Consider the following 15,133-nt stretch of genomic DNA (forward strand, 5'->3'; position numbering starts at 1 on the left):
CTGAAAATTGGGTGTCTCGCTCCCACTTCCGCTTCCTGCGCTCTCCTTTGGACTTTACTCTCTCTTATGCCATAGCTGATTAAGTACTTCTAGTTTCCTCTATTGGATCATAAACTCCTTAGGAGAAGGTTTATCTTATCTATCTTGGTATCCCTGTGCCTAGCATAGTGCCCTGTGTATATCAAGGCTGAATCAACTTTGGTTAAATGGAATTGAACTCATTACACGATGAAACACCCGTATAATCTTGTGTTCATTTCTCCATTTATGGGTAAAGAAAGCAATCCTTGGGGGGAGGGCAGAGGGAGAAAGGAGGAGGAGGAGGAGGAGGAGGAGGAGGAGGAGGAGGAGGAGGAGGAGGAGGAGGAGGAGGAGGAGGAGGAGGAGGAGGAGTCTCCCTTTAGCTGGAAAACAAAACCCGACACTTCCGCAAAGTTGATAAATTTAGTGGGATTCCAATATGGTAGTAGTCTCTAGGAGGGTAACATTTGTGTCTCCCCGATGTGGTTTTTCACAGATGGGGTTAAAAGATGGTTCTTTTGGCTGCCAGGGAATAGCTGTCAAAAGAAATAAGTTGCATTTTATAGGTTTTTAGCTTATTAAAAGTCATCACATCTGTAGTCCCATAACTTAAATAGAATAACGAGCAACATTAGGATGGATTTGGTGGTGTTTTAACAGCAAGGCTGCCTTTTCCTCTTTCAAAGCAGCTCTCTCCTAAAGTTAACCATTCAGCAAGCTTGTTGGGTGCCCAGTAAGCACCAGGTACTGTACTAGGTGCTGGAAATTCAGGGATGAAAGCGAAAGTCTCTACAGTCACATCCTGTACATGAAAGGAAACAAAACTGAAGGGCTAATTTTCTGGGACATTCTGTGGTTGGATAAGGAAGGTGTGGTTAAAGAGCAGTTTGTTGGGGACGGACTAGGGGAATTAGTGACCTGCCAACTCATTTGGCAGCCCCCGAATGTTCCTTTATCTTAGGTTTTATTAATAGAAAAAAAAAAAGTCTACCACCAAGGAGATGGGCAGTTCTGCTTTTCCCTGGTCAGAATATGCCAGAGTTCTGTGATCCATGCTGGGCATGGATTATGAAGGACATCGATAATTTGGAGAATAAAATAGAGCAACAAGAAGAGTAAAACTTGCAGCTAGTAGAAATTGCAAAGAGGCAAATTTTGATTTGAAGTCTGAAAAAACTGGGTACCCATTAGTGGTGATCAGTGGGTTGCCCTAGTGGGAGGGCAGCCCCTCACTGAACATCCAGCAGAGGAATCCCCTGCTGAAGAGTTCCTACTCACGCATGTGAGTCTAATTCTGAAACTCTGTAATCTGCTAAATAAACTCTCCTCCACATATACAACCAACCTCACATCTTTCTGAAGGGGGAGTAATAGCCCAGTCCCTGCAGCATGTTTCCCAAACACGGAGAGATGTCCACTGTGAGAGACTTCTTAGGAAAAAAGAAGAGAACAATTAGCTCCTATTGCTGTTGTTATTTAGTTATTTCAGTCTTGTGTGATTCTTCATGATCCCATTTGGGGAAATGTACTGAAATGGTTTGCCATTTCCTTCTCCAGCTCATTTTACAGATGAGGAAACTGAGGCAGATAAGGTGAAGTGACTTGCCCAGGATCACACAGTATCTGAGGTCAGATTTGAACTAAGAAGATGAGTCTTTTTGACTCAAGGCACTAGTATACTATTTATTGTGTCCCTTAGCTGCATCTAAACTAGGATCATTGAATTTAAATTTGGGAGGCATCTTCAACAAAATATAGCCCAAATCTTTGTTTTTACAAAGGATGAAACCGAGTCTCTAATGAGTTTTTAAAGTGTTTTTCCTTGTATCACACAGCAATGCAGAAGAAAAAGCACAGATGATCTGGGGGTCTAATAAAAATCCATAGAATATAATATAAGAAACACCTCCTCATCATTTGAGCTTTCTCGGGCAACATGGCCTGCTTTGAAAATGGGGCATTCCCCTCCTTGGAGGTCTTCAGACCTGATAAACATCCCAAGATCGTGTATTTAGAGCTGGAAGTGACCATCAAGGCCATCAGATCCAACTCTGTGGTGTAGGTGGTTCAGGGGGGTCAGAATCCAAAAGACCTGAGTTCAAATCCGACATCTGGGTGGTCTTAGGCAAGTCGTAATCCATTCTGGACCTTAGATTTCTCATTTGTAAAACTAGGAGATTGGACTAGAGGACCTTAAAAGACTCTGTTAATTTTATTTCCTTAATCCACAGGACAGTGGTTTTGTCAGTAGGAATGAGGAAGTTTGGAGGGAAATTGGAGTTTCATTTCCTTCACCCTCTTGTTCCAACCTCCGGGGTCTGGGGGGGTCCCCTAATCCTCTGGGTTACCCTAAGGCAGTGACCCGGCTTTCACCCTCCCGAGTGGGACACCTGCACTTTGCCAGAATGGTGCAGCCCAGGTAGCAGCATCAGCTGAAACATCGCAGGTGTCCTAAAAATGCCTTGGTGCTGATTAAATAATTTCATGTTTGTTGTTCCACCCATTTCCTCTATTAGAAAATCAGCCAATTTTTTTCAATAGCATTTTATTTTTCCACATATAAAGATATTTATAATTATTTAATTAAATAATCAATTAATTATTATTATTAATTAAATAGTATTATTAAATATTTTAATAATTATTATTTATTATATATTATACATATATAATATATTATAAATATATATTATTATATATAATTATATATTAGATATAATATTATATATAATTATATATATTATATAATTATATATAATAAATTATTAAATAGAGATAGTTTTTTGTTTAATTTTCACAAAACTTTGTATTCCAAATTTTTCCCTCTCCTCTCTCTAAGACAACGAGAGATCTGTTATAGGTTAAATATGTGCAGTTCTTCTAAACATAATTCCTATATTCATCATGCTGTGCAGGAAAAAGCTGATCAAAAGGGGAAAAAAAAAAAACCATGAGAAAGAAAACCAAATAAATAACAACGAAAAGTGAAAATACTATGTTTTGATCCACAGTCAGACGCCATAACTCTCTCTCTCTGCATGTGGATGGCTTTCTCCATCGCAAGTCAATTGGGATTGCCTTGAATTTCCACATTGTGGAAGAAGAGAGCCAAATCCATCACAGTTGACGATCTCATAATCTTGTCATTATTGCATACAACGTTCTCTTGGTCTGCTTACTTCACTTAGCATCAATTCAAGTAATTCTTTCCAGGTTTTTCTGAAATCATCCTTCTGGTCATTTCTTTTAGAACAATAATATCCCATAACATTCATGTACCATAATTTATTCAGCCACTCTCCCATTGATGGGCATCCATTCAGTTTCCAGTTTCTCACCACTACAAAGAGGGCTGCCACAAACATTTTGGCACATGTGGGTCCTTTTCCCGCCTTTAAGATTTCTTTGGGATTTAGACCCTGCTGTAGATCCCTGCTGGATCAAAGGGTATGCACAATTTTCATAGCACCTTTGGGCATAGTTCCAAATTAAGCAGCCGATTTCTTGATAAGTTATGGCTGATTCTAGAAGGAAAGGGGGAAGCTAGAGAACTGGGGACATCACAAAAGTTGGAGGGAGAATGTGGCTGTACAGGAAAGGCTGCAGGTGCACAACGGAAAAGGCTGCATTTGAAGTCCCAACTCTGACACTTAGTAGAGAGGTAACCACCAGCCTCGGTTTTCTAGACTGTAAAATGGAGATATTGGACTAGAGAACCTTAGACCAATCTCATTCCATTATCCTAAAGAGGGCTGGGCTGAACCAGCCTGGGAAGGGCTTTAAAAAAAGCACACCTAGGAGCCGACTGTCCATTCTCAAGCAGGGATGCGATGTTGTTTGCTGTTTTTCTGCCACGTCCAACTCTTTGTGACCCCCTTTGGGGTTTTCTTGGCAGAAATACTAGAGTTATTTACTGTTCCAGCTCATTTTACAGATGAGGAAACTGAGGCAAAAGGGGTGACATGACTTGCTCAAGGTCACACAGCTAGAAAGTATCTGAGGCCACATTTGAACTCAGAAAGATGAGTCTTCCTACTTCCAGACCCAGAACTCTACCCACTGCACTACCCAACTGCTCATGACACAGCCCCTTCTTAATCTAATTCTGTGAATTTATGATCCTCAGAATGGATCAACATTTTCAGAGTCATAATAAATGAATGTATTATTCTACTGTGATTCTTCTTCTGTCTCGGGCCCAGAGGGAATCTCAATCAGTAAGCACCTACTGTGTGCCAGACACTGTCTGCTGCTCATGCTCCTCTGGGAAAGAGTGAGTTACTCTGTAAGCGGAGTTTCCTTTCAGTGTTGGGTGATATCCTTCTTTTTTGTTTTTCCCATTTCCAGCGATCTACAATTACAATGCATCCCAAGACGTGGAGCTGTCTTTGCAGATTGGGGACACAGTCCACATTCTGGAGATGTACGAAGGTAAGGATTTGCTGCCTGATGACAAAGGACTCTGGGGAGGGACGTGTTTACTGATTAATCTTGGGCTTTCTCCTTGCCGAGATGTTGCAATCCCACACCCGGAAGGATTCAGGTTGTGAAACTTCATTCCTTCAGTGCTTTTAGCCAGCTGAGCAGGAGAAGGGATTCCTGATTCTACCTGTGTGGCTGCTGTGTTTACTAAAGATAGCAGCCCTGCTAGCCTTCTGAGGCTCCTGGATTTCTGATGAGGCTCCTGATTACCTCCTGGAGGTCGAAGGAACAATTCATTCCAGGCCATCCGGTCTGACCATTTTACAGAGTAAGAAAGTGACAGCCTTTCTGAAATGATTCAATAGTTAGGAAGTGGATGAGTCAGGATTTGAATCCAGTTCCTCTGGCCGATAGAGTGGTCTTTCCTTTGTACGTACTAGGACCCTTTTTTGGTTCCTGGAAAAAACAAATGGTGTTGGCCAGGCCTTTGGTGAGGAGCTCAGCTGCTGGATTTTACAGCTTGTGGAGAATTAAAACCTCTCCTACTTGGTAGAATCCGCCAATGGAGGCCAGGCTCTGAGAACCTTTGCTATGGAGTCCTTGGATTGAGAGAGCCTGCCAAATAAAGGTGTGACCTGACTGACACCTGGGCGCAGGCAATGAGGAGGAGAAAGTTGTCTGTCTCCTGAACCCAGGATCCATAACTCTTGGGATCACATCTGGGAGTGGCTGAAAAAGAGCTCCAGGTTCACCAATGGCTGCAGAAAAGTCTTTAAATGATCTAAGGGCCTAAATCCCTCCATTCATCCAGCGTGAGAGGCAAGAAGGTTTGTAGTAGAGTCAGAAAAATGGAGGTTCCCTGCCTGGCTGTGGGGCCCTCAATGTCTCTGAGGCTCATTTTCTCGTCTGTAATATGGGGATCATAATCCCTACTGTTTTGTTTTGTTTTCTGAGGCTGGGGTTAAGTGACTTGCCCAGGGTCACACAGCTAGGAAGTGTTAAGTGTCTGAGGCCACATTTGAACTCAGATCCTCTTAAATTCAGGCCTGGTGCTCTGTCCACTGCACCACCTAGCTGCCCCCCTTCCCACTGTTCTGAAGATAAAATGAAATAATGTCATTAACGTTTTGTGCTATTCATTTTAAATGGACTCACAAAGATCCGAATTCATACCTTTTTTCATACACTGAGTGACCAAGTGTAGGATACTTCATTTTTTCAGGGCCTTTAGTTTCCTCACCTGTAAAATGAGGCACTTGGACCCTCTTCCCTTTGAGGTCCCTTGCAGCTCAATACTTGAAAATCCCTTAATCTTCATCTTTTCTTAGTTCAGTTAGAAAAAGTCCCGAGACAAATTCCTTTTCTATTTGTTGTTTTCTGAGCTGTAGCACAGATGGAGAAAAAATAACTGTTTTGTGAATGGACAAAAGAATAGAGAGAAAGCATCTCAAGGACAACTTTAATCACAGATAGGATAATGCTAATAGCCCTGATGATTATCTTAGTTCCAGGCTGGGAAAGGAGGGAGTGTGCCATCCATTTTTCTTTCTCTCTTTGTCTCTTTGTCTCTTTCTCTCTCTTTCTCTCTTTCTCTTTCTCTCTCTTTCTCTTTGTCTCTTTCTCTCTTTCTTTCTCTTTCTTTCTTGCTCTCTCTTTCTCTCCCTCCCTTTCTCTCTCTTCCTTTCTCTCTCTCTCTTCCTTCCTTCCTTCCTTCCCTTTCCCCTTCTTTTCTTTTTCTTCTTTCCTTCCTTTTTTGTTGTTTTTTCTTTCTATTTTTCTTTTTTTTCCTCCCTCCCTCCCTCTCTTCCTTCCTTCCTTCCTTCCTTCCTTCCTTCCTTCCTTCCTTCCTTCCTTCCTTCCTTCCTTCCTTCCTTCCTTCCACCTAGCTGCCCCTGTGCTATCCATTTCTTTGTGGGCTTTGGATTTCCCCAGGATAATCAGGGCCCTCACGGAATCCATAGGTCCCCTGGAAAAAAGATCTCATTACCAGTAGATAGTCAGAAAGAGGTTAGCCATAAAATGTACCTGAAAGTTCTAATTGAATTGACTAAGGAGTTCCAGATGTGAGTTGGACCCCTTGGGTCATATTTATATTTTTCTGTAACTTCAGAGAAGACTGAGGGGCAGTGGCTTTAAAATCAGAAGTTTTAAGTTTGCTTCCTAATTTTAAGGCTTGAGCAGTCAATTTACTCTCTAAAGGCTTGAATTTCAGCATTTTTAAAGTGATTCAGCATTGACTAGGGCCCTTCTATGTCTATAGACACTGTGATCCCAGAACTGGCCTCCTCCACAGTCATCCTCCTGCTCTAGCCCGGTCCCCAGGGGCACCTTGGGACAGGAATGACCTTTCTAAACATTCCTCAACTCTGAGCTAGTAAGCCTCAAGGCTCAAGGGAAAAGCTCATGCAGCCCCATAATTCTCCCACTGACCAGGAATCTAAATCTCTGAGAGCTTCTGACAAAACTGAGAAAGCAAATTAAATGGCCAATGGGATTTCAGGGAAACTGAAAAGTACAGTATCAACAGGAAGACCCTGGAAAAAAGAAATAGGTAATCAGATCCATTTCTCATGGAGATTGGGTTCCTGCTTGGGACCTTCACACCAAGAATTGCTGAGGGGAGTTTGTGGTCTCATTAGGCTTTAGTAACTGCCATTTAATGATAGGGGGAAGGAGAAGGAGGAGGCTAAATTTATATCGACCAACTCAGATTTTAGGAAGATGTACACATAAGATATGAGCCAGAATAGGGAAAAGAACACTTTAAGAGAAGCTTCAAGATCAGAACAAATTGAAGGTAACTGTAAAGGGAAATTCACATAAATACTTGCGCTCATGCAATTTGAAAGCAAATATTCCCTGTTGATGTTGTTGATAAAAAAAATGACTGAAAGAAGGAAGAACTACTCAATTATCATATTGCCCAAATCTTCTTTGCCAGTGAGATTCAATAGAGAGTGTACTCAATTTGAATTGAGGAAGCTTTGGATTCAAATCTAGCCTCTATTTTTTTGTGACTTTGGACTTCCATTTCATCATTTGTAAGATGTGGGGTTTAGATTCGATGATCTCTGACATCTCTTTCTACCCTAAATCTGTTATTTTACGATATTTGAAATTAGAATGAGGGAGAAAAAAAAAGAAATTAGAATGAGAGGAAATCAAATTGTTTAAAGAATGAAGTCCCAAAATATATGAGGAGATAGAAAGAGAGCAACCAGCTTTTTCTAGTGAGATTATGAGGCTTGGATGAATTAGGCTGTAGACCATGGAAACAACAGCCAAATGTATGTGAATGCTGAGCCCTCATCTACCCGTGATTCCTAAAGGACCATGGAGAAAAGAAGAGCGTCTGCAGGACTGGGAAAGGACCAAAGTCCCAGTGTTCAAAAAGAACAGGATTATATTTAAATATTCTGTACATGGCAACAACAGCCAAATGTATGTGAATATTGAGCCCTCATCCATCCATGATGACTGAAGGATCATGGAGAAAGTGTAAAGTTCTTGAATTGTGAGGGTCCGGTTGTCTGCTCAATTATAATCCTTCTTTGGGAGGAGATCTGTAAAATCTTTTCCTCTGTGCGCAGGTTTCTTGGGAGCTCTGAATCTCCTCCAACTTTTGTTCTTCCTCAAATCAGACTGGTCTCCTTTCAGCCTGCCTGGCATCAAAACTCTATCCCAGAGTCGATTCTCCCAGACCCAATGCTGCCCTTCTTTTATCCTCCCAGAGAATAGGCATGTGAGAACTCAATGGGGCATGGGGAAATACTTCCACCAATGAACTTGCTCCTCTTAGAATTCCTAAGGTAAACTCCCTTTAAAGGCCTGAACCAAAGGTCTGAGCCAGAGAACTGTCAAGTCAACCTGAGTTCTCACCTTGTAATTGTCCAGACAACCTGAGTTCTCACCTTGTAATCCTAACATCTCCCCCTTTCTTTTGATTTAGAACATAGGGTGGTCATGACTTGAAACATAAATCCATCAATATGGGAGGCATTACACATAATTACATAGATTACATAAACACATAGTAACATAGTAACATAATACATACTAGAAGTATGTAACAAATAACATGATCAAATAATCATAAATTGAGAATTTATAAATGTCCATAAATCCATTGTCCATTAGTCTCATCTTGTGTTAGGAAATCTAATGATTCCTGCTGGTTTTAAAGTTCTTTAACAGTCTTCTTATTAGCCATGCTCTTTCAGTGTCAGATATTTCTTAGAGAAAGGAAGAGCATCTGCAGAACTGGGAAAGGACCAAATCCCAGTATTCAAAAAAGGAGAAGATTATATTTAAATATTCTATAGATCATAGAAACAACAGCCAAATGTATATGAATGCTGAGCCCCCATCCATCCATGATCACTGAAGTACTGAAAGGAAGAGCATCTACAGGACTAGGAAAGTACCAAAGTCCCAGTATTCAAAAAAGGAGAAGATTGTATTTAAATATTATAAATTAGTCAACAAGACTTGGACTCTTGGCAAGTTCTAAGACATATTAAAGAGAAACTTTCTGAGTATATAGAAAGGGAAGTAGCAGAGAGAGGCAGCATGAGTCTATGATAAAGTATGTCAAGATTTGTCATTTCCTTAATTGACAAAGTTACTAGAACAGGAAGTTACTATAAACACAGCCTAGCTGGAGTGTGGCAAATAAAACTCCCAAGCTATGCCTTTGAAAAGTCCAGAGAGATATTGATTAACTGACAGAGTGAAGGCTATATTTGAAACTGGTGAATGACTCGGCCCAAAGAGTAGTCTAGGTGGCTCAGAGGCTGCTTTGAACATCTGGATACCCCAGAGGTTTAACATTTTTTGTAATGGCTTAGCCCAAAGCACAGCTGACATGTTTATCTGATTTTCAGATGACCTAGAACTATCGGATGGCCCAATTTGGATAGCTTAGAATGATGTCTTGAATAGAATTAAATTTAATAGAGATGCATAAATTTAATGAAAACATATTAAGTCTTATACTTCTGTTAAAAATATAACTTCCCAAATATAAAATGGGGGAGGTGTGACTAAGCAACCCTTCTTCTGGGGGGAAAACCCAAAAACCTGAGTCTTTTAGTAGATTGCAGATTTAAAATGAGTCAGTGTGTTATAATAAGTCAGTCAAGAGACAATTTTAGGCTTGGTGTCCAGGAGGAAGAAGAAGTGATTTCCCATTATCCTCTCCCTAGGTCAGACCACGTCTAGCGAATTGTGCTTAATTCTAGAGGTCAGCTACATGGCAACAAGGGGTAGAGAGCCAGGCTTGGAGTCGGGGAGATCTGAGTTCAAATCCAGCCTCAGATACTTACTAGCTGTATGATTCTGGGCAAGTCATTTAACCATGTTTGCCTCCATTTCCTCATCTATAAAATGATCCGGATAAGAAATGGCAAACCACTCCGGTATCTTTGTCAAGAAAACCCCAAATGGGGTCATGAAGAGTCAGACATAACTCGATTCTAGATGGCATATTTTAGGAAGAACAATAAATAATAAACCAGCTGGACGGTGACATTAACCAGAGTGATAGTAGGAATTAAAACTTTTTTAGCCTGAAGAAGAGAAGATTTGGGGGAGGAGAAAAGCAGGACAAAAAAATATTTTTTTTAAAAAATCAGATAACATGGACATTTCCAAATACATAGAAGAACATTGGCCCTGAAGCTGCAAATTTCTTTTTGTATAGTTCATTGGTTTTCATAAGTATACGCCAAGGTCAACCTGCAGTTATAATAAAGTGTTTTTTTTATCATTATTATAGCTTTTTATTTACAAGTATAATAAAGTGTTTTAAAGGCTCCCAAGGGGAAGGAGGGTTAGATCTGTTCTTCTTGGCCGCAGAAAGCAGAAACAGGAGCAATGGAGGGAAGTGTTAGAGAGGAAAATTTGGATTTAGCAATGAAAGAAAAAGTTGCTCCTAATTTGAGCAATGGAAAAGTGGGATAGGCCGCCTTAGCAGGGATAGGGAGGTGGGGAGAGAGAAACTATGGATTTTTATGCAAAATCTGAGTATAGATCAATCTATGAACATTTATTAAGCACCTATTAGGGATCAGACACTGTGCTAAGTGCTAGGGGTACAAATAATGAAAAAAGTCCCTCCAGAAGCTTATAATCTAATGGGAGAAGGCAATAAACAAAAGGAAGCTGAAAAGTAGAAGTGGAAAAGGGGGAGAGAGAGGGAGAAACTGGTGGAAAGGTCAGTTTTATAGTGTCTCCAAGTGAGAAATGAGATGGCTGTCTGATTGTGCACGCTCCTTAAATGGAGGATTTTGAGTTCTGGGCCCACCCTCCAGTTAGAGAGGCAGAGGCCAGTAAGAAGCTGAAGGGACAAGGCTGATGAGCTCTCACAAGATGCTTCAGTTATCCCAACACTGGGCATCCTGGGGCACAGTGGAGTCAGACAGAGGAGGCCCAGGTCCCAAGTGACAAGAGAGGATTTCCTGGATGTTGCAGAGGGAATTCTGGATGGGGCCGACTTTGGTGCTCCGAGGACTCTGAGAGTTCAGGATTGTTTGAGAAGCGTAATAAGTTAGCAAAAAGAGTCAAAAGCTCAGTTTGAGCCATGATCAGCAGCTGTAGACTTCGGTGTCTCTGCCTCAATTTACTTGCCTGTAAAGGAGACATGGCAATACTCTGAGTCCTCACATCATGACAAAAATGCTTGGAAGTGCTATGTAGAAATAGGGAATTTAGAGAACCAGTGAACAACAGGGTCAAGAGCACTGTCTCTGTAGTCCACCTGGCTATGTTCAGTTCGTGCTTCTGTTGCTTCCTGACTCTATACTCAAGGCTCCATCCCTCAGTTTCCTCATCTGCAAAATGAGAGATGCTGCTTCTGCTTCTGATGCTCACTGGTAGTCTCGTGTTCGTATGATGCTTTATCAATAATATCTCATTTGATCTTTGCAATAATCCTAGGGGGTAGGTACTGTGATTATCCCCATTTTATAGATTAGGAAACTGAGACAGTTTAAGTGTTTTGTCCAGATAATATCTGAGGGCTGGATTTGAATCTGAGTCTTCCTGACTCCACATTCAATGTTCTATCCACTACCTCACTAACTCTGGCAAGTCACTTCATCTCCCTCAGTTTTTTCGTCTGTCAATTGTGGGATAATAGCCAGATGGTCTCTAAAGGACTTTTATCCTATTATAATTAGGATGTGCCTGTGCCTCAATTTACACATTTTTAAAGTATTTCCTCTCCCTGTCTGCAAGTTTTAAGGCTTTTCCAGAAGTAGGAATGAATAAGATGGGCCAAATGTTATTTTATTTTTAGCAATGGGGTTTTGGGGACCTGGTGTCAGTGGAGAATCACAACTTTTGTGTCAGGTAGACATACCCATCTATCAGATGAGGAAACTGAGACTGAACGAAAATCAAATCATTTGTCAATAGGTATACATATTACAGATGTCCAGAACAAGATTCAGACCCAGTTTTTCCTCATGCTTTGTGATAGAAGAGGAATTTTCCAAGTAACAATAAATATATTTTGGAATCATATATTAGTTTGAGAGCTCAAACTAAGGCCCTCGGGCCACATGTGGCCCACTGAGGACATTTATGTGGCCCGCTGGGTTATGGCAAATGGACTGAGGGGCAGAAACAGAGTGTGAGCTTTTGTTTTTACTCTAGTCCGGCCTCCCACAGTCTGAGGGACAGTGAACTGGCCCCCTATTTAAAAAGTTTGAGGACCACTGTATTAGAACATGGGAGTGATTGAGACTATTTGGCCCTAGAAAGGCCCTTTCTCCTGGACTTCATGGGATTATAGCCAGACTTCACTGTGCAATGTGGTGGGTAGCCACCCTCTGCCCTATAAAAGAGTAAAAGATAAATTCACAACCAACATCTCCAGGAGACAGAACAGGCTTGCACAAAGCTTAGTGAGAGAAAAGAAGGAAAGCCAGGTTCGTCCTCTCAAGCTAGGCGGGACCAGGTGCTTGCCCTCTGCCTCCTGTGCAGAGGGGCACTTGGTGTTCTTGGCTCCCCTGCCCCTCTCTTTATGATTGCAGGCTTCATAGGAATGAATGATGTCAGGAGGACTTTGTACAAACAAAAAGAACTCTGGAAATGCTGAGCCTGAGTTTGTTTGCAGTCTCTCCACCCACCAGCTATTTTCCCTTTGCTTTTATAAAACAAAAAAGGAAACTGAATGGAGACCCAGAGAAGAGAGCTCACTAATGGACTTTGGGAGTAATCCTGGCAGGGTTTCCTGGCCCCCGGGACTCTCCCAGTGTCTTTCAGCTTCCTTTTAAACATGCCTCTGGGGCTTCTCACTCTACACGTTGGGTTCCACCCTTCCTTTGGAACCAGAGTGCATCATATCTCTACCTCTCCTCCCTTGGGCAATATAATTCCTTCTTCTCAGGTCCTTCTCATGAAGACCTATTCACCGTCCAAAGGAGAGCTGGGCCTGCAGTGGGAAGCCCTGGCTTCTGATTGTGACTTTGATATTCTTTTATTGTGTGACTCTGGGCAAGCGGATTCGCTCCTGGATCTTTTGCCTTTTTATAAGGAAGGGGTTAGATTAGGTGATTTGGGTCCCCTTTAGCTTTAAAGCTGTGGTTAGGTGGTGCAGTGGATAGAGTGTCAAGCCTGGAATGAAACAAATCCTTGTTCAAATCTGGTCTCAAATACTTTGTCTGTGTGCCTCTGGGCCTAGTCACTGAATCTCTCCTTGCCTCAGTTTCCCAAATTGTAAAATCAGGATAATAATAGCACTTACTTCCCAGTTTTATCATGAGGGGCAATTGAGATAACAGTTGTGAAGAACTTGGCACAGTGCCTGGCACATAATTGGTGCTATGTAAATGCTAGTTGTTATGATGATGATTAAATAGTATGTACTTTATCAGTGTTAGCAAGGATGATGATTATTTGTTATTATTGTCCTGTAATAGATTTAGAGTAGAGAGCCCCATGTTTGCATGGACAGGCATATATATATATAAAATCAACATATAATCAACAAGAAATTCTGAAGAATAGAAAGAGTAAGGATGTTATCATGGAAAAATAAAACAATAATAACAAAAAACCGGCTTCTTATCTGTCCTGGCAGATAGAATAGTGAACTTAAAGTTAGAAGAACCTGGGCTCAAGTGCAGCCTCAGACACTTATTTATTAACAATGTGACTCTGGGCAAGTCACATCACCTCTGTCTATCTCAGTGTCTTCAACTGTATGTTTACACCCGTCTCTTAGGGTTGTTGTTTTAAGGATAAAATAGAGCACCTGATGTAGGTATTTAATAAATGCATGGTTTCTTCCCCCAAACAGTACAGCTGTCATATCACTCTTAATGCCAGGGCCTTCTGAGGTTATCACCAGTTCATCCTAGTATACATCTTATTTATACGTAGTCATCTCCATATTAAAATGTGAGCTCCTCAAGGGCAGCGACTGTTCTTACCTTTCTTTGTCTCCTCAGGACTAAGCACGGGTCTTCTTTAACATGTACTAAGATCAACCTCTAGTAGGCACTTAATATATGTTGATTTGATTTAACTCAACCGTAGTGTGTTAAGTCATTTAACCTCCTAGAAATAATGTGGCATAATGGATAGAGAGACAGATTTGAAATGAGGGAAACCTGAGTTTGAATCATGCCTTAGAAAATTAGTAGCTGTAAGTGGTGCAGTGGATAGAGCACCAGCCCTGAATTCAGGAGGACCCGAGTTCAAATCTGGTCTCAGACACTTTAACACTTCCTAGCTGTGTGACCCTGGGCAAGTCACTTAACCCCAGCCTCAGGGAAAAATAAAAGAAAAGAAAATTAGCTGTGTGAACTGGGGAAATCACTTCTCTGGACCTCAGTTTCCTCATCTGTAAAAGGAGATTAGACTGACTGCAAAGGCACCTTTCAGTTCTAAGTCTATAATCCTATGATAATGTGTTGAGGGAAAAAGATCCCAGGTAGTCAACCCACATATTCTATTGTTATTTTTGTGATCATATATGAAATTGAAGAAGTCCCCAAAATGTGGTGAGCTTTCATTATGAATTTGTGGGAAGATGTGGAGCTGCACAGGATAGTCAGCCATCCTCCATGAAGGAAACTGTGGAATAATCAATGAGATCACAGACCTATTGGATTTTTGAGCCTAGACCCTCATCTCAGTTTCTTCTCTCCTTGTGTTACTCTGAACATGGCTTGTCTCGGGGGGGGGGGGGGGCAGTTTCAGTGGCTTATAGTGGAATCTCCAAGTTGGTTTGAATGGGAAAAGTTGGGTTGAGGTTGGCTCTCCTTGGTCCTGATTTCTGGAGATTAGCCTAAGCCAACCTTTCTTGACCAAATAAGAACTGGGCTGGGGACATTCTGGTAAGAAATGGATCACTGTCTTCTTCTCCCCAGCCACCCCAGACTTCCCTGGAAGCATCATTCTCTAGCCTTGGAGTTTTTAAACACCACTTCTAATTCTCTGATAGGAGGGATTTCTGTTTTTGTTTTTGTATCTTCAGTGCCTAATATGATATTGAGCACATAGATGGTGCTTAATAATTGCACAATTCATTGACCAGTTTCCTAGACTCACACTTTCCCCTCCCCTTTGAACTGGGACTAGGTTAGTCCTTTAGCTCGGTTCTATCTGGTCACGTTCAAATCCTACCCAGAATTCTTAGTTACCTCTGCTCTTTGATTTCCTCCTTTGTCACTGAATGGTT

At 41.3% G+C, this 15,133-nt stretch overlaps 1 protein-coding gene across 2 annotated transcripts in view; it reads left to right on the forward strand.

The window, feature by feature from the left end:
- DOCK5 (dedicator of cytokinesis 5) overlaps nt 1-15,133 on the forward strand; it is a 241,128-nt gene that overhangs the window by 59,250 nt on the left and 166,745 nt on the right. For both annotated transcript variants that reach the window (XM_074285430.1, XM_074285431.1), the window contains exon 2: nt 4,369-4,452. In XM_074285430.1, coding sequence (XP_074141531.1) covers nt 4,369-4,452 — 84 coding nt within the window. The remainder of the gene's footprint in view (nt 1-4,368; nt 4,453-15,133) is intronic.

Source organism: Sminthopsis crassicaudata, chromosome 2 (genome assembly GCF_048593235.1).
Source record: "Sminthopsis crassicaudata isolate SCR6 chromosome 2, ASM4859323v1, whole genome shotgun sequence".
Taxonomy (NCBI): domain Eukaryota; kingdom Metazoa; phylum Chordata; class Mammalia; order Dasyuromorphia; family Dasyuridae; genus Sminthopsis; species Sminthopsis crassicaudata.